We start from the raw sequence: 19702 nt of genomic DNA, 5'->3' as shown, positions 1-19702 counted from the left end.
TCAGGCTTAATATTTAAATTTAATTTCTGATACATTTTTCTTCATATAGCTCTAGGAGTAAAGTTCAAGTTTTAACTCATCTTTGAGATTCGTAAAATAATAGATCAAGAAATTTAATGTGACTTACTTTTCTCCTCCAGGCATGGTGATTTGGCACGGCAACAATCAGCATCGTGTTGATCATAGCTTGTGCTATTTTCCCAAGATTTCATCTAAGATTACAGGATTGACTTCTGTTTGGTCCAAAGCTAACTTTTCAATATCTTCAAATGATAAGTCTTGATCTGCTTCAGATGAATCCCCAATTTCATGAAACTCTTCAATATCTTTTTCTTTTATTTCTGACGAGTCTGTAGCCTCAGCAACTTCTTTGCTTGGATGAGAGTCAGTTACCTCATCAGTTTTTTTCTTCAGTACAGTTCTGTGCATGCGTAGAACTTTACGAGTTGAGGTGGCATATTTGACATTTGTTTTTGAAGGTGGATTGAATATGGGGTCATCAGATTTGTAGTCTGGATCTTCTTCAAAAAATGTGCAGGTGCCAGCAGCTGTTTCCCATTTGCCAGTGAAAACCTGGGCTCCCAGTTGCACAATCGGTTCATCCTCATCCAGCCCAATTAATTTGAAATTGACACTTGGGTTGAATAATTCTTTGTCAAACAATGAATCAAATTTAATATAAACTAATTCTTCTTCAATTTCATCGTCTGCTAAATCCATTTTTGGCACAAGAACTACAAATTAAGTTTAGGTCTTGAGGAAGATGAGATGCTTTCTGCTGCAAGTGCGAGGAGTCACAGTCAATACTTCCAGTCTTCAACGTGATTCTGCAACAGAAATAAGAATTTGATAATGTGGTGACAATATACTTCTGCATTAGGTATGTGTCAAGGTGTGAACAAATTCAGAGAAATTGAAGCTCATCCATTTGTACTTACCTAGCTTGTGTTCTAGCAAAAGTGTATTTATCAAGTTAATGCGTTGCAAACGAAAAATACTTAAGTAAATAGATTTAGAGAAAAGGAGATTGACGATTGTCTATGAAATCAGGGAACAGGCACCTACAGACTGAACAGAAAAAATGAGAACATGAAAGCGGCAATAGTTAGCTGCACGAGTTCCCAAAATTTGAAGAAAATACAGGGTGATTCTACAATAGAGGGGTTTGGAGGACAAGGCCCGTAAGTGCAGTTTTTGCTACTTCGAAAGACATGTTTTTAAAGTTTCGAAATTACATGGATCCTTGTGACGGAAGGAGAGTTCAAACTGATTTTTTTAAACTTGATAGTAGCAATTTAGGCGTGAATTCCTCACTGAATATGCATTAAGACTAGTTTCACTTGAAATCATATACAACTCAATTTTATGAAAAACTGCACTTAAGCACCTTGTCCTCCAAGCCCTTCAATTAATCTGCATGTGGGAGAGATTCCAAGAGGGTACGCTTTGAAGTTCTACATCTTTCAATTGATGAATGTGATCTATTTGCGTAATGAGAGTTCAACAATTTCCATTACCCAGACTTTTAAAGCATAGGCATTGTTCACAGTGCTACCCGTGAATTTGCCTAGTTGTTTAATGATGAAATAAAGTTCATTCTCTCTGTAGGATAGGAATAGAATAATGTGATTAAAAATTGATCAGAATACATACCTAACCTTAAAAATAGCTAGACAGCAGGGGATGTCATTGATTTTCCTTCGACACTGATTGCACACGTTTGGAGGCAGAGCAAATGCTCAAAATCATGCATAAATGCGAGCGAACATGTGGGAGTAATAAGATATGTACTTAAGTAGTGGGAAAAGACGACGGGCTATCGACTGATAGTCGATGTATCACCATTGATAGCAATAAAACTAGCTAGAAGGAGAGTCAAGAGAGCCCGATTTCCAGCCAGATTTCTTAAATCGAGGTAACAATAATTAGGTTCAAGAGAGAGAGAATAAGTAACGTAGAAATGAAGTGTAAGCTGGTGTTCGGCTACGGGAAAAGGAAAGGCTACCGCTACCGAAAGATGAAATGATCAGTGAAATCCAGGTGAAATCATTGGAATAGAATAGTCATAGTCGCAGGGTACACGCAACACGCAGAGCAGAGGGCTGGATTTTGCGTTATTATTACGGAAACGTTCACAGCACTCAGCAGGCACAGGTCGCACAGGTTCAAACTTGTCTCTCCTCTCTTTGCAGTGTAGCACAAGCACAAACACACTTATTTCGTTTGGTCCGAGACAGTCGTGCGCACGTCATTTCCGTTGGCCTCTTGGATATTAACAATCGCGAACCATTTCAATCGTTCAACTCAATTAAGAAGGTGCTTTCTCTTTGCGGTTCTTTAATGGTACATACCGATAGTTACGCCCTTACCACCTATGTAACCTAAGTTAAATAGTTAGCTGCATCAGTTTTCTCAGCTCCAGTTCCTAGTCAAAAACAGTGATATGTGCCCAAAATCCAATGTTCCTAGTTCATTACCTTCTCTTTGAAAGGTGCAAACCTTGTTCCTGGAAGAAGAGAGCACCACCTTTTGAAAAGCCGAGTCGTTGGAGTACCTAGGACCTTTCAAGCAACGGTAAGAGGCGGCCATTACTTCCATGTTCCTCCTTGTCTTTTGAAACCTGCAACCTCCTTTCTTCTGTCCATTTTATCAGCTACTCGCTCTGGGAATCTCCTAGAAAGGCTTCCATTCCAAATTCGCAGAAAGGCTTCGGAAGGCACTCTCATCAAAAGCGTGACTAAGCCATTAATCAGCCTGAAGTCGGTATTTTCCCTTCCCCTCGTTCAGGATCTCGTGAACTGGCTACGTACTTCATCGCAGCACACCATATCAGTTCCTTTTACTTGCTCCATTGATTGAACTGTACAAACACCCTCAATACTGTTTCAATGCAAGGAATCCATAGGTATAGCCAACCTTATATTTAGAAAGTACATCGCGGTCGCTCGTTTCCCACGAGAAGTGGTAAACATAAATTACAGATTCATACTTCTCTCATCTTAAGTGTGTTGATCTAAGGAACATACTTACTTACAGGAATTCACCTAAGGCCTTGTAACTTCAAGAACAGGATTACCTATTGCCTCACTACTTTAATTGAAGTTGCAGTCTGTTTCGTGAGGATTAACTAATCGTTTCATGTTTCTTTACCTCTGATCACGCCCGATCTACTGCCAAGAAGCCTTTACCATCCACGAATGATGGGTTTATTCTCGATTCTAACCTTGCTGCCCTGGTGATCGGCAGCCATGTCCGTTTTTCAAAACTTCCTCCTTCCTTCCAGAAAGGTATCTAAGCGTCGTGAAGCCTAGGAAAGCCTAAAAGGGTGGCCTTTGCGAACACTCAAAACAGTTGATCGCTTTAAGAACCAATTTTCGGCGCTACCACTGATATGCATAGGCTATCAGTTATGTCCGAAAATAACGGCCGAAGGAGTCACAGCTCCCTGTGGCATCCATCTTGGGAATTCCAAGGACAAGTGAAACACAATAGCTATGTTTATGCGAGCCTCTTAACCTAACTTCAATCGAAACCTGAGTTTGAAACCAAGGTTCAAATCACGGCATAAACGATACGGAACTAACGAAATGTAGGTTTCCGAAATTTGTGTTTGAAACCTTATTTTACACTAAAGACTAGGTTTTCGCACTCCGCATAAACGAACCGGAGGTTGAAATTAGTTGAAATTCGACTTCAAATGCGATTTTCAGGTGCGCGATCGGCAATATGGCGGATTTATTATCATACCGTTCGTAAACAACTGGTGCTTATCCCACGATTTAGCTTTAATTTTGCCATTATTCAACATTTTTTACAATCATAATTTTACTATAATTGTTGCTTAAGCACTTTTACGTGATTCCTTCAGTTATATGTGGCTTACTTATCCTTATTTAGCTAAACGTAGGACGTTATTTTCTAGTGAAGGTGTTTCGTGTCAGATGGAATCCAGGCTTATTACTGCTTTTTCAGATTATTCTTGCAACTCTAATCAACATTTTATGACTACAGAAGCAAAGCAAGCAAAGAGCTTTACAGGCTACAATTGAGTAATAGCCTTACCCACCAGTTCATCATCTGCAGAGAACTTTTTTACTGCATCCGCACGATTTGCCTAGGATTTCAAGATAAGGCACCCTGCTTCCCTTTAAGTAGTGCACCGAATTTTTTCATTTCAATCTACCGATTAAATCTAAAATCTGATCCAATCAGAGCTGCATAGCTCTTGAATTTGTGTGTTATCCGTGTACGTATTTCCTGATTGTCCTACTGGAAGTGTGACTCCAGCCACAACCGTGACCTGCTGACTTATTTCTTTGATCCAATCTCTAGTAAATGATGACTCAAATTCTGAAGCCATCATTTATTGAAACTAGTTCAAAGTTATTGCTCCAAAGTATCGTCACTCTTCTCATACTGATGCAGAAGGAAGGAGATTCTTCGGTGAGTGCTCTGTGATCCAAGATTTTCAATTTGAGATAAGAATAAGGTTTTTATTGAGGCGTGTAACAATTTTTGGTCGTTGAACCACTTGTCATAATTGAGCTTTGGCGTTAGAGATGCATCAACTGTGGAAAGTGGCTCTGCCTGTGCAAAAATATCTTGTGACAGCAGTGAATGTTAGTAAATGCACTTTACAGATAGACTGAGAGCTCCAGATTCCAATCTACCTGTATTATTAAATTCAGAAGGATTTTTGAATTGAGTTCATATCGAATCTCAGTGGGAGAATAATATACAGTGTAAGCGAAAGAATATCAATGGTAAGGTTGGGTTGGTGTCTTAGGTTAGTGAAATGCAATGGCAGGTTCTGAAATCTTGTTTTTCAGTTGCTCTTTACATGAGTCACCTTTGAAAATCAAGTTTAAGAAAAACACACATAGGTAGGCGAACAGTGGTAGGTCGCTTGCCTATTTTCTTCCCGTCTTGCTCATGGACTCGGAGAGCAGTCGGAAAGAGGGGTGAGAAACAGGATTTCAGCGCGTGTCTCTGGGAATGTGGAAATTCAAAATTTGTGAAGCGTCACCAGTTTGTTGAGATTGTCACCGTCCATTGCCTCAAGAGGATTTAGACGCTTCTGCTTCAGCGATACATTGTTGACCTATCAATATCTGCTTATTTTGATCATATCTTGAAGGAGGAATTCCCATAAGTATATCCCGATTCTTTATTTGTTTCACTACAATAATGGCAGACATACAATCTTTACAACAGCATGGAGTGAAGGTGCGGTGCTTTGCTTGCGGATTAGCACTCCTACACTTTCAATGCCTATATCTACCTATTGTAAGATCATTAGAAGCTCAATAAACAATATGATGAATTTCTGCGCCTGCCACAATTATTTTTAACATCACTAAAATTACCTATGGCAACTTTTCTGAACTCAGAATGTAAGCTCGAGCATGATTTGGAGGGTTGTTGAGATTAGGTATTCATTCAATTTTAAAGATGAACGTAAAATGATTAAACATCTACTGTCATTTTTCCAACTGTTGCTCAGAAAGTCAGTAAAGGCTTTTCTAGTGAAGATGAAGCCTCCGCTTATATATTGTGGAAAAATTGAACATACACAGGATAAAAGAGTAATACCTAATAATTTATTGAATCAATTCATAGTGGAAAAATGAAGTATAGCTTGTGAAAATGGCGCCAACATGAAATTCAAGTTCAATCGAAAATATGCGCATAAACAGCGCCAAAATCGGAAAGTTTGATTTCCCGCGAAAGTCGGGTTACAGCGCCCGCATAAACCCGACGGAGGAAACTTGCATTACAAACTCGGGTTTCGTGAAACCCCGGTTTCGAGCCTCGCATAAACGTAGCTAATGAATCTGCGTGCTAGTCTAAGGTTGATATGATGGCGTTTCTGATTATTGTATGTTTTGCATTTTTTCACACTTTTTGTTTTCTCGCCAAATAATTTCCTAGGTTTAGTATTGCCAGGCTCGAACCTAGGTATGAGGACTGCCTTTCGCGCAACCGATTCACTAGAAAATAGAAATACGTTGATTATCATCAGTTGGTTCGATCTAGGTTCGATCTATTGCACGCGGAAGAAATTTTTCGGGCGTGCGCCCTAGCTTGGGCACGCGATCAACCCGAATTGTCAATCTGGTAAGGTCAGAGTTCTGATTGGTTCTGCGAATGCAATTCAGGACCTCTGATTGGCTACCGAAAACCTACTACGCAGTGCCTTCGCCAGTTTGATAGCTTCAGTTTGATCGTGGAACCCAGGATTATGTCCTCTTTGTTTGCGCTCCCCGCCACTGGAAGGGAGGGGATCCGCTCTCTGATTCGCCGAACACCGCTCAGTCTGCGATTTGAGTTGCTACAAGCTTCACGTCGCTGTGCTGAGCAACCCGTCGTCCACACTGATGCTCGTTATTCAGTCCTTCTTTTCAACATCCGAACCTCTAGAAACATTATATATTCCTGTCTGAACATTGTTCATGAAGAACCCGATGTATTTCATTCTCTTGTACGATTTTCCTTCATGTATCGCACATCTTCGCGGAATGAAACCCTTCTTCAAATTAGCAGTTAATTACTAACTAGTAAGTAATCTTATTCGACGCCATGTTTTCAGTCTCCGTTTATCGCATTGTTTTATTCTTATTTTGAAACTGCTATCCTTCATTTCGCTCGTTTTTTGACTCGTTTTCAAATTGGTTTTTGCGCCGAGTGTGAATCTGATTGTGATCGCTGTTTTGAGTACCATTCTTGGTTCTTAGGAGCTGAAGCTCACCTCGGTGATTTTGAGTTCGTGCTTGTCCTCGAATTATCAAGGTTTTGAATATTCGCTATATCAGTCATGACCTTCCTCCTCCATTTTTATGTGGTGCAGTGTTATTTTATGTGTTTTTACAATGTCGCTTTCGTCAACAAGGATCTTGATCTCATGTACTCAGAGACAGATGACCTTGAGAGCGGTAGCGTCCGTTACTGAATTCAGACGCCATATCTACTCCGCCATTGCAATTTTTGAAGTCGTCTTTGCAGGCTTTGGGCAGTGTGTTTCCGCGGAGAGTTGACTGCTCCGCGTTTGTGACTCAGGGTGGAATTTGAAATCGGTGTGTCTTCATATTTTTGGGTTTTCCCACTTTTTTTGTTTCCAGTGAGTTCTTTTCAGTCTCTTTCAACTTCGTTTCATTTTCCTAATGGTGTTCTCTCCAGTGAAGGACTTGTGTAGGTCTGCTGTGAATGACCTTGTAAATGGCTTTAATTGATTGAAAAACTGCCTTTTCTTTTTCACATTTCTCATTTTTTTCGCGCTCGGAATTCTCTCAATTTTTTTCTTCTCTAAAGAATGAACACGTGGGATTAGGCGAACATGTACGTATCTATTTTCAAAGTATGATAAATCTCCCTGTTCTGATGTCGCCATCTTGATTCCGCCATCTTAGGCTACTCTAGGCAAAACGCACTCAATTCTGGTTTACTATTTCGTTGCAAAGATTTTTGTAATCGACAAATAATGCGAGAAATGAATCATTGCTTCATCATAGGTAACCGCATCTGTTGGAATGTTCTATTTTCATAAGATTTTGCAACTTACGCGGCACACCTCTTCAACGAAGGTGGTCTACATAGCTCCTTTACTGAAGAGAAACGCATTTCAAATTTAGAATGAACAACGGGAATTCAAGTAGAGGTTGCAACATTTTCTTTCACAAGATGCTCAGCATTTTAATGCGAGAACCCGCACCTGCCTAGAGGCGAAGGAAGATGTACGTCACTAATTACAAGTTGTATCATACCGGGTGTTTCAGAGCACCCGTCCAATATCTTTTTCCCGAAAACAGCCAAAAACTGAGCTTAGAGACGGAAACTTGTCGGGATAAATCGACCTCAACAAATTCAATGCAGATATTTTCAGTCTCCTCCTCCCCCCTCCCCCCAATCCCATTTAAGGGGGAGTTTAAGGGTATGTTTTGGCTTAAGATTTTGATTCTACGCGTAAACTTACGCAAAACTGAAATGGCGCACGGCCCATTTGCCCCTTCTTTCCTCCAAAAATAGGCACACGCAAGACCAATATACACAGGTCAGTCATTCCCGAGGACGAAGAGCCATGCACAAAGTGGCCCATTTTTGGGCCCTCGAAATTGGGGTCGAAGTGAGGTTTTTTTTCATCCTGAGGGTGACCCTTTACACATACTAAAATTTCAGATTGAGTATACGCACCGTTTTCGAGTTATGGGAGGGCAAAGTCCCCGATTTTCACCCATTTTTGCAGGTGTTTTAATGTCGAACTCCGGCTGTTACGAGGTACCAGATCTAGATATTGAAGCGCGGTTTGCGGTGATTTGTTCTGCTATTCCTGTAGTATTTTTCCACATCTTTCACAAAGCCCCAAATGGTTTTTCGGGGGGCGGGGAGGGGGGCTTTATTCATACTATCATGACAGTTAGCGCAACTTACTGACTTTACTTTGTTCTCTTCTCTCCACGCCGAGGTCACGATGGTATTTTCCGTTGGGGATTTTTCTTCTTCTTCACATTTTACCATTTTTCATGTCCTCCCCCTCTTTTCCCTTTTTTACTTCCTCCCCCGCAATCCAAACACTTCCTCTCAAGTGCTTCTTCCTGTAAGGCAGATACGACGGGGTCATAAATGGGGGATTCTTTTCCTTTCATTACGATTGATAAACTTTGACCCAACTTACTTCTCCCTTACAGGGCCCTCCTTACCCCTGTATTATCCCCCCCCCCCCCTGCCCGCTCCACTTTACTTGAAGTATTTTCCTCCCTCCGCAGCAGAAATGACGATTTTTCCTGTGAAGAATTGTTTCTTATTCATATTTTTCACGTTTCTCTTTCCACTTCTATGTTTGATTTATTCTTTCCAAGGTGCATTCTCTTCCACTTTCTCTTCGCATGACCATATTACTCCCACAAAAAAGGAGTAAAAAGTAGAAGAAAAGTGAAAAGTAAAGAGAACAAGGCAAAAGAGGGACAAACAAGAGGGGAAGGGGAAGAGGAAGAAGAGGGGAAATAATGGAGAAGAGTAGGAGGGTGGCTCCCATGTATTCAGTATTTCAGTACCTGAACATAAGTAAAACATTATTTGCGAGAAACATTGTCATTTCTGCTGCGGAGGGAGCAATATACTTCGGAGCAGAGCGCGGCGTGGAGCAGGCAGGGGGGAGGGGATAATACAGGGGTAAGGAGGGCCCTGTAAGGGAGAAGTAAGTTGGGTCAAAGTTTATCAATCGTAATGAAAGGAAAAGAATCCCCCATTTATGACCCCGTCGTATCTGCCTTACAGGAAGAAGCACTTGAGAGGAAGTGTTTGGATTGCGGGGGAGGAAGTAAAAAAGGGAAAAGAGGGGGAGGACATGAAAAATGGTAAAATGTGAAGAAGAAGAAAAATCCCCAACGGAAAATACCATCGTGACCTCGGCGTGGAGAGAAGAGAACAAAGTAAAGTCAGTAAGTTGCGCTAACTGTCATGATAGTATGAATAAAGCCCCCCTCCCCGCCCCCCGAAAAACCATTTGGGGCTTTGTGAAAGATGTGGAAAAATACTACAGGAATAGCAGAACAAATCACCGCAAACCGCGCTTCAATATCTAGATCTGGTACCTCGTAACAGCCGGAGTTCGACATTAAAACACCTGCAAAAATGGGTGAAAATCGGGGACTTTGCCCCCCCATAACTCGAAAACGGTGCGTATACTCAATCTGAAATTTTAGTATGTGTAAAGGGTCACCCTATGGATGAAAAAAAACCTCACTTCGACCCCAATTTCGAGGGCCCAAAAATGGGCCGTTTTTGGCCCTTTTTGTGCATGGCTCTTTTGCATCTCTTCTGCGCAGTGACGTATTATTAAGTGCGTGCAATGTATTTCTCACGGGAGCACCAAATGTGACGTAGCATTGAATACCGCCAAGTTATGGCCGGGCGGGGGAGTGGATTTCAAAAAGCTGCGCAATGACTGACCTGTGTGGATTGGTCTGCGGCACACGGCTTCTTATGGGGAAATGGAGTTCTAAAGTAATTTGGAGCAAATAGGCCCTGCGCCCTATCAATTTTACGCAACTTTTCGCGTAGAATTCAAATCTGAAGTCAGAACATACCCTTGCTGTTCAAAATTTTTGACTTACGGCCCTCCGAAGCCCCAAAAGTTCTCGGGGGGTCGTGACCCTCCTAATTTGGGATCAACAGGGGTCATGTGGCACATCGATAAAAAGGGATTGACCTCCCCTCTTCGGAAACTTTTAGATTTTGAAAATCGGATAATTTTACGCCTACGGTATCTAATTGAAAGCCCTTAAAATTCCCCATAACTCGAAAAAATGGGGGTTTGGGGAGAAAGTGCATAGAACGGAAAGTTCTTATTTTTGGCAATAGAATTCAAATCCAAAGACAAAGCATACCCCCCCCCCCCCCCGTTTGAAATACGCAAGGAACCCCGGGGGGGGGGGGGGGGTGTTTAAAAATATTTTCATTGAATTCTTTGGGGTAAAACCCCTACAAGTTTTCTTCCCGAAGCTTAATATTCGGCCGCTTCCGAGAAAAATATAGTGGAAGGGTTCTCTGGAACACCCGGTAGCTTGAGGCAGGAGCTGATCAAATGTCTGAAAGGTGTAATATCTTGTTCAGGGTTCATCGGCGGAGTAGTATGTATTTTAGAACAGGGTCCTTATCGTCCATGAAAGTGAATGTGACAATTGAGTCGCACACCACTCTATCATTTCCAAAACAGTGGCTCTTAGAACTGTTGGAAGTTGACATCTTGGTCGTTCACCCATGCGTAAAGGCGGAAATTGGACTGCATTTTGCAATTTGGAACTATTAATTCTGGCTCATCTGAAGAAACACTTATGTGCATAGGGAAAATAATGGCACATAGGTTGCTTTTAAACCGGGTCAGGATTTATAGTTCCAAATTGCAAAATGCGGTCCAATTGGTTTCCAGTAAGTAGTTTTTTCGGCAGAGGAGAAATTTTAGCACCTTCCTTTCAAAGTATTCAATCCATTCCAAAGTGGCAGAAATTGATAATGCGGGGTTTCACCTGCAAGCAACGCAACAACATGGTTTCTGTAGATATCCTAGCCAGGACCGAACAATAGTCTGGCAGTAGGGGTTTGAACTAATTCAATTACAGGTGATCCTAAAGTCCCTTCCCCCCTCTCTAACGTTCTACCCAAGAGGTAAAGATTTGAAACTTGAGGGATGTTCCTAGGTCAAAGGGAGCTCCTTTTTTGCCCCCCTAAAATTTTCTAGGGGGCCCCCTTGGGGAGGGGGCGGACCGGCAACGGACCCCAACTTTTTTTTTCAAATCGTAAGATCTCCTTTGTGATAGCTCGTTCAAAAGAGCATAAAGAAAGAAAACTTTTCGCGTGAACCCGAAGTCAAAATCTATCAGTTTTAAAATGGCGGCCGGTGAAAGTTGAAGGTGGCTGAACATTGACACCGGTTGATTGTCTATGGATTTGCGCAAAAATCGATTTCTAAGGGTATTATGGAGTAAGGAAAAAAATTTGTCGTTTGGTTTTTCAAAGTACCGACATTTCCCAACTGACCACCAGTTAAAGTTCAAAATGACCGAAAATTGCCAACTCGGTTTTTTGTGAATTGATTTGCCTGAAACTTGGAACTTCAGGTGTTTTTGCATGACATTAATACATTTGAAATGCGATTTTTCAAACGAATATAAGAAGAGAAAAAGGAAAAAAAACCCTCTCGGCCATTTTGGACTTCAACCAGCTGCCATTTTGAAAATGTCTGGTTTTTTTCTTTTTTTTTTCAAAGAAAAACTTGCCATTAATTTCGTTGTACTTGCGTCAAAGTACCTCCGATAGGTCTCGGGCGGATCCATCAACGCAAAATCAAGGTGCCAATTTTCGACTATTTTGAACAAAAACCGGCCGCCATTTTAAACAGTTTAGATATTGACTTCGAGTTTGCGCGAAAGGTTTTCATGTTGTATGCTCTCTCGGACGAGGTCTCACAATGAGGGGGGGGGGGGGTGTCTTCCCATTTGAAAAGTAAGTTGGGATCTGTTGACCCCCCCCCCTCCCCCTCGGGAGCCTCCTTGAAAATTTTAGGGGAGGCCGAAAAATAGCTTTCTTTGCCCTCGGAACACCCCCGAAGTTTCGTTGCTATGAATTCGGTGAAAAGTCAGGGGGGTGGAAGGGACTTGGGATCACCCTGTGTGTTGGAGGTCATTGAGAAGCAGCGACTTACACGCACACATTCGTGCAGGTTATAGTCATTGGCCTTATTTTGCTGCTGGTTCATCGCATCATTAGATTACATATTGGGAGGGATTTTTCTCATTGCCTGTTCTTACTAACTTTTCCATCGAACCATCCCATGAAAAAACAACACAAAGCCGTTGCACCACATTTCAACATTTTACTGGATCTCTTTGACGCTTCAGAACGCCTGTTTATCTCCTCTCTGCTCCCATTCGTCGAGTTCTTTGCTTCACGATTTGTTTAATTTCACATTTTGACAAAAAATCAATGCCAGCTTTCCTATAAGGCTTTCTACGGATTTCACTGAATTTGCCGTTACCAGTTCCGTCAGGTTTAATTGGTTGTACCATTAGGTTAGTATGGCAGCGTGTTCCGAATTGTTGGGAGCACCAAGCAAGTAGCCACAAATCAAGAATGGCAAATGCCATTTTGTGATTACATTTTAAAATCGTCCTTACGCTTAATATTTGCTGTCGAAGAAACACTCCATTCGATGTTAAATCGACTCAATTTCATTGTCGTCTAGCTTATATGAAATGTAACTCAGCCTATTTTAGAAGGCTGAAGTATTAACACATTGAACCCTTGTCCCTAGTGGCAGGCTGCGCAAACATCTTTGAACACCGTAGTATAGACTGAGAAGGAGACCTTTCTGATCCCTTTGTCAAAGACCAGGAGAGTTTTATAGCATGACTCTGCAAGAAGGCTGGCGAAAACTTCGGTACACCATCCGTCTAATAATGCAAATTTTCATCTTTGTGCGAACTATTTCTTCACAACATCTAGTTGTCGGCCGTATACCTTTAACGTAGAACTATATACACCACGCACAGCAACCCTATCAGACAAAGGCCTTCTTGCCGGAAAAGTGGGTAGACAGTTGCTCGATAAACGCCAAAAAGGATGCAGATGATTCCAGACGCAAGACTTTTCTGACATTATTTCAGAGTGTGGCTCGTGAAATGATGCGACTTAATTCCTAACCCATCAGCCCATCACTGATCGATTGATGTCTTGAAGATACTTCAATGTTGGATGTTAAAAATTAGATCACCAAACAGAATGGACGTGTTTTAAGTGATGTTAGACCGTTCAGGGAACACCTAAGACCGCTTTCGACTGGCAAAAAGTGTGAATGTGTTCGAAGCATATGTCCTAAGTTGTAATTTCTGTGAAGGCACCTATCACGTGAGAAAATAGTTTTTAATGTTATCACCAGGAAGTCTGCATTCCCTGCACAACCTCGTCTTGGGCACGTTACAAATCGTAACTCACAAAGATTGGCAACCTTTTTCCTCTTCGTTCTCGTCTGAGAGAAGCATCGAAGGGATAAGCGTATTGTTGCAAAATTGTACCTTAGTTGGAGAAATTGGTGGCGACTTGAGTTATCCTAATGAATAACAATTGAGATCACTCTTAGATTTTCCTAGAAGATTTTCTCAGAATTACATTAGCAGCAAATGGCAGCAGGGGAAGCACACCAAACCCTTTCCGAAAAGAAGGCAACAATTCAATTGAAGCTACGTGCCACGATTAATTGTATTTAAAAGAGCACTTTATTTGGCAACAAAGGAAATTAATCATTGCAATATATTACACGCAGAACGTATCCGTGCAAATTTAAATCGCTGAATCACAGATGCTTCCAAGTATTACCTTTTTCCAATTCTCATACCCTTATGAAATCAAATGCAAGAGCCCTATGGGTATTCATCAATCTATCTACGGTCAGTATGGTCAATCCCATCTCGATTACGCAAGTCAAGACGACTGCAAAATCCATCAAACAAATGAAATGTAGCGAAAGAAGAAGAAGAAAAAAAATCTACTTTGACATTCCTACTTTTTCTCTTCTGACCTAACTCTGAGTCAATGCAGCTTACCGGCCTGCAGCATGCCATTGTTCCTAATCGCACTGCAAAGAGTATGTAATCATCAGGTAATGCTTTAGATTGTCTGATGGCTAATTTCTGAAGTTGTGTTAGACGATTCCTCGTTCCTTGATCTACGATTAAGTCTTCCGGACTTTCCTTCCTCAGGTTCCTTCTGCAACCTGCTCCATCATCCATTTACCCTTCGTCGATGTAACTCTCACAATAACGGGGCGAGCTATCCATTCCTAAGAGATGAAAAGCAAGCATTTCTCTGCGAAGCCAGATGAGAAGTCCATTCATAGCTCTGATAAACTTTTGAGCTCGAACAGAGGGTGAAAGAATGAGGAACCAGAGAGCAGAAAGAGCCTTCTCAGTGCCTCCATTGAAGTTTGATGTTTAATATCCATCTGCGATATCCCTGTCTTTTCGAGAAGATCGTAGTTTTCGATTTTTCGGCGAACACATCTGTCGATTTATTGCTTTGAAAGGTGGGAACCTCTTATGGATCTCAGTTTTACAATATCAGATGTTTGATTGGGCTCCTTCCGGAAGGAGGCGGCGGAGACGTCCAGCAAGTAAAAGGTTGGTGGCAAGGAGTGGTGGAAGAGGTCAGAAGGTGTCGTTTGCCTGGTGATTAGTGGGAGAATCAATTTCAATGGTAATTGGGAACCATATAGTGCCTTCTAGTGTGCTGGGACAGCGGCTAAAGATATACATATTTTAAATACATATGTATTTACCGAAGTCGAGATGCCCAAGAGAAGGCTAATGATTGCCCCCTATTTTAGATCGTTCTCAACTTCCGAAAGACTCTGGTTTGCAATTATTCAGATTAATACCTAGTTGATGAAGTCATGATCTGTATAAGCAGGATGATTTTCAGCCCTTTGGGAGTCTTGTTGTCGTTGTCTTCTTGTTGAGTTACTAAATGACAGTGATAGGCTTCAATTTTAATTCAAGATTGATAGATGTATATGTTTTTTACCTATTGATCTTCATACTATGATTTTTTATCCATCCTACTTTATATGCTACTTACGTGTATTTTCTTTCTCCTCTTTAACTAAAACGAATCCAGTCGTTCATTATGAAGTTATCAATCTCATAGTGCTATAGACATTCAGTCTTGGAAAAATCATCTCATCGGTGCCAAGATAAATAGGAAAAATAATTTTTATTTCTCGATCAGTCGTCAGAACTGGTAACATTTAACTCCAGAGTAATTGACTTGTGTATTTAATGGTTTTTAAAGCCCTTCCGGTATTGTCATTGCCTGCTTGATAGTAATTTAATTACCGCACTTAACAACAATTGTCTCAAGAACCCTTGTGGGCGGTTTGCCCATATTGCTCGCCACTGCAATATCAATGAGCAACTGTTGCGTTTGTACGCAGACTTTTTTGAACCGAAACTGGAGAAATGAAGAAGTTTGACCCCTCTTTCTCTCGAAGTGAGCACGTCTTTGATAAAGCTGAATATCTAGTACCTCCTAACTCTACCTCTAGAATAGCTGACAGTGAACTTACCTACTGTTTTCTTGAAGCATTTCGGGTAATGTCATCACTACCTGCCTGATCAAGAGTTAATTACTGCACTTAATGTAATATTTGTTGCAAGGATTTTATGTACCCTCATAATGTTACTTATTAGTAATAGTAATAGTGTGGAATAGTCTTAAGTAGCTTATTATTCTGTTCCATCTAATGAAATGAAAAAAGAAATCTGTGTAGGTTTCAGTTTCGCTTTGTCAAACTTGTACCTGTTTATGATTCCATCAGCACTGGTGTAATTATTATTTTTCTATCCCTCTTTGTTGTAGATCAATAAATATGTTGCCTTTATAATGAATTGAAGTATGCATAAATTCTTTCAAAATTCTAAATCCCAATAACACAATGGATAATGGAGAATCGTCAAGCAGTAGTAGTGGAGATAAAAACAAAGGTAATTATCTTTTTTTCCAAAATTTGCTTTTGAGCTACTTAGCTCTGATGGTGACCCAATTTTTTAACAGCTCGAAAGCCATGTATGCGTTGTTCCTATTCTCATTCAATCAATGATATTCTGCAGGGATTGGTCATTTATAGGTATACCTGCATCTAAGTTTATGTGATCATCCAGCCAATCACGAGACCCTCGCAGACAGTTTTGCACATTCTATCTGACACTGCTATTTCAAAAAGCAGCTGTTGTAATCATGCTCAGTCTTATTAAAAATAAGAAATAAGTAACTGGAGATTGGTGACCGTTATCTGCGTTTCAGCTGAGAATGTTAAATTTAAATATTAAGTATTCAGACTTCTCAACGTAACTACCTTAGGTAATTATTGATGAAGTGGTAATAACTTCCACAGCTTCAATGCTGTCTCAACCTTGGTTAAAGAGAGCCGTAATGACCACGTCATTGTACGATTTGACCACTGGTTGATGGTACAAACCACTAAGATGTCAGTCTGATGTCACCGTGATTTCTCTCGGACATCATCCTGATATCTTTCAGGCGTTACTGTGGTATTTTCAGAGTGCTTGATAGACTTCATAGGAAAGTTGCGAAATGAAAAGACTTCGCACACTCCTTATGGGAATGTGTACCGCGATCGATTCCCCGTTATTTTATTGCATTCAACATGTCTAAGGACGCTGATCTTAAGTCACCATTGCACCAATTTTCCGCGTATTTTCGCACAATCCTCGGCAGAAGTTCGGCACCGCTGCCACCTTCTGTTCAAGGAATCAGCGAAACTTACACCACGGATTGTGCGAAAACGGTGATTCGTAGCAAGGTAGCACAACGATGACTATTGATCAGCATCCACGAATGCAATAAAAAAAATGAGCAATAGACCGTGGTACACATTTCCATAAGGAGTGTGCGGAGCTCTTTCTCCAAGAAATTTCACAATATTGAAATATTTCTATTTTCCGTGAAAAAATGAATTTAAACCCTTTGAAACACTTTCAAAGCTATCTGAAGTCATATCTCACTCATTTGGAGACTCCCCCGGAACTTCTAGTCTCATATTTTTTACAGTTTTTGCCTGACCAGAAGCATCCTAACCTATAAATTGAAAATATTTGTACATCACAGGCCATCTAAGATGGCGGAACCATACCAGTTTTCCGCCATCTTGAAAAGGAATTGGGATTTTTGAGGATTTATTACCTATCAAATTCGGGTTCAGCGCTCCAAAAAACCCCCTGATCTTGAGAATGAAGCAAATCCGTCAATAGGTTGCCGAGATTCCTATTGTTCATAATTTTCAACTTCAACTGGCCGCCATTTTGGAACGGTTTGAGACAGTTTCCTCAACTTGGCGCCATAAATGTTGGTGTTTTAGCTCTCTCCAACAATGTGTCATCAGGACAGGGATCGCCGTTCGAAAAAAAAGAAAAAAAAAAAAAAAAACTTAGGGTCTGTGCCCCCCCCCCCCCCTCCCTCTTAGGAGGATCTCCGCGAAATTTTGGGTTGGCCAGAAAGTAGTTCACTTTGCTATTCCTAAAGTTTCAACTCGATGACATAATCAACAAAACAGTTACAGGGGTAGTGTAGGACTCTTGCATCCAACCGTAGGTATAGGTCATAGGGAAAAAAAAAGGAGGTGTTTGCATCTTGAGGTTTGTTTACCCTGTGACGTAGGTCGGTACAACCTGGCCAGCGAAATCCGTATTTGAATCATGAAAAACGGACCATAATGTCCGATTTTTTTTCTTAAATCATCTCATGATATAATTTCAAGCACTTTTTATAGAATGACTTTTTCCATAAATTACACCATTTCCAAGAAAATCGATGATAAACGTCGCTGTACTGACCTACGTCATCAAAAAAATTCCAAGATGCCCGAAATGCAAACACCTCCTTTTTTTTCTCTATGGGTATAGGTGACTTTAAATTAATTCTGTTATCAGTCAAAATCTAATCAAAGTGATAGTAATGTCACCCCATTGATGGCTAAGGTCGAAAAATGCACGTTGTAGTGGTTCAAAATCTTTGATTTTGTGCAATTGAAAGAAGAAAAAATATCAAGCATTGACCAAATCATTTCCCAGGCATTTTCCGTGAGCATTGTTTTCTTTTTTTTTCTTTTTTCTTTTATTTCTAAGTGTCGATAATGCTCAGACCCTTGCTGGAAAAGATGTTGAACAGGTTGCTCTTCAAACTGTAAATCATCATTGGAAATTTGCCACATTGCAATTGGATATAGGCATTTTTTTTTTTATTTCAGTCGTGTACTTAAATATTACCGTTTTCCACCACCCTTACAATGTTTGACACAGCAGTGTAACTTCTGTATTACATCTTGATAAATTTTAGATTTAATGAGGTACTCATGCCAACGGAAAGAGAATTGGCTCCTCAATTTGAATTTTAAAGGAAATATAACTTTAGGTAACTGCTAATGGAGATGTATTATTCCATGTCAACTTCTCAAGCTGTCATTGAAGAGCTTTGATCTTGTGAAAAGTGTAACAAGCTTAGTTGAAATCTTGGATTAACAAGACCAATTAAAATTATTTTAAGTAATTAAGTTTTTGTTTTCCATATGACAAACAGATGAAAAAGAAGATGATGACAAGGATAATCTCTCCAAAGAGACCACCCTTACAATGTTTGGTACAGCAGTGTAACTTCTGTATTACATCTTGATAAATTTTAGATTTAATGAGGTACTCATGCCAACGGAAAGAGAATTGGCTCCTCAATTTGAATTTTAAAGGAAATATAACTTTCGGTAACTGCTAATGGAGATGTATTTATTCCATTTTAACTTCTCAAGCTGTCATTAAAGAGCTTTGATTTTGTGAAAAGTGTAACAAGCTTAGTTGAAATCTTGGATTAACAAGACCAATTAAAATTATTTTAAGTAATTAAGTTTTTGTTTTCCATATGACGAACAGATGAAAAAGAAGATGATGACAAGGATAATCTCTCCAAAGAGGACAGGCTGATTTTCGATGCGAAATTCAAAGAATTGCAAGTTTATGTCCCTTTGATCAAGAAACTACTAGCAAATTATGAGCAGAAGAAGAAAGCTGGATCGTGCAGTGTGCAAATTGAGAAACAATATCAACGTTTTCGGAGTCTGCATGTCCTTTTTACTTCAAAAAAGCGGTAATCTCAACAGCTTATTCAATTAGTTTTCATTAAGTGTAACTCTCAAGAGAAGAACTTGCTCCTCAATCTAGATGTGCAAAATTGCAGTGCAAATCGTTTTTTTCGACGGAGGTATGGGGAGAGGCTTAATCTGACAATTATGACCCAGAAAAAAGCCTGATACGGGCGGTCTGGATCATCCGAATTTATCGACTTGCACCATTAATATTCAACATTTTGATGAGGGCAGCATCTTATCTAAAGTAAGCCAGGCAGTAGAGTCTCTCTGTTCTGTAGAAATTTGTCCTATTTCCCTGGCCATGCAGTGGCACTGAAGATTAGCAGCAACTCTTTGATTTCAATTTTCAAACAAGTTGATCTTCGGGTTCAGGAAAAAATATTCCTTACGAATAAATGCCTTTTGATTCATAAGTGCACCGGCTATGTTTGATATGTTAATCATTACTTATGCATTTTGAAAGTTCACATCTCTTCCTCCACAAAGAGATTTCAAATTAGTATG

The 19702-nt window shown here is 40.3% G+C and overlaps 1 protein-coding gene across 4 annotated transcripts in view; it reads left to right on the top strand.

The window, feature by feature from the left end:
• Nucleotides 1-1655: 1655 nt before the first annotated feature.
• Nucleotides 1656-19702, top strand: part of LOC109034302 (uncharacterized) — a 61911-nt gene continuing 43864 nt past the window's right edge. Inside the window, exons 1-3 of one of the 4 annotated variants that reach the window (XM_019047355.2) lie at nucleotides 1656-2574; nucleotides 15904-16028; nucleotides 18984-19197. In XM_019047355.2, the coding sequence (XP_018902900.2) occupies nucleotides 15980-16028; nucleotides 18984-19197 (263 nt within the window). In that variant the 5' untranslated portion in view covers nucleotides 1656-2574; nucleotides 15904-15979. Of the gene's footprint in view, nucleotides 2575-6279; nucleotides 6558-6644; nucleotides 7118-7145; nucleotides 7336-15903; nucleotides 16029-18983; nucleotides 19198-19702 lie in introns of those variants that run through there. The other 3 variants (XM_072299425.1, XM_072299426.1, XM_072299427.1) reach the window with 3 other exon arrangements.

The sequence above is a fragment of the Bemisia tabaci genome, chromosome 4 (genome assembly GCF_918797505.1).
Source record: "Bemisia tabaci chromosome 4, PGI_BMITA_v3".
NCBI lineage: Eukaryota > Metazoa > Arthropoda > Insecta > Hemiptera > Aleyrodidae > Bemisia > Bemisia tabaci.
Note: the sequence above shows the minus strand (reverse complement) of the source record. Positions and strands in the feature narration are given on the sequence as shown.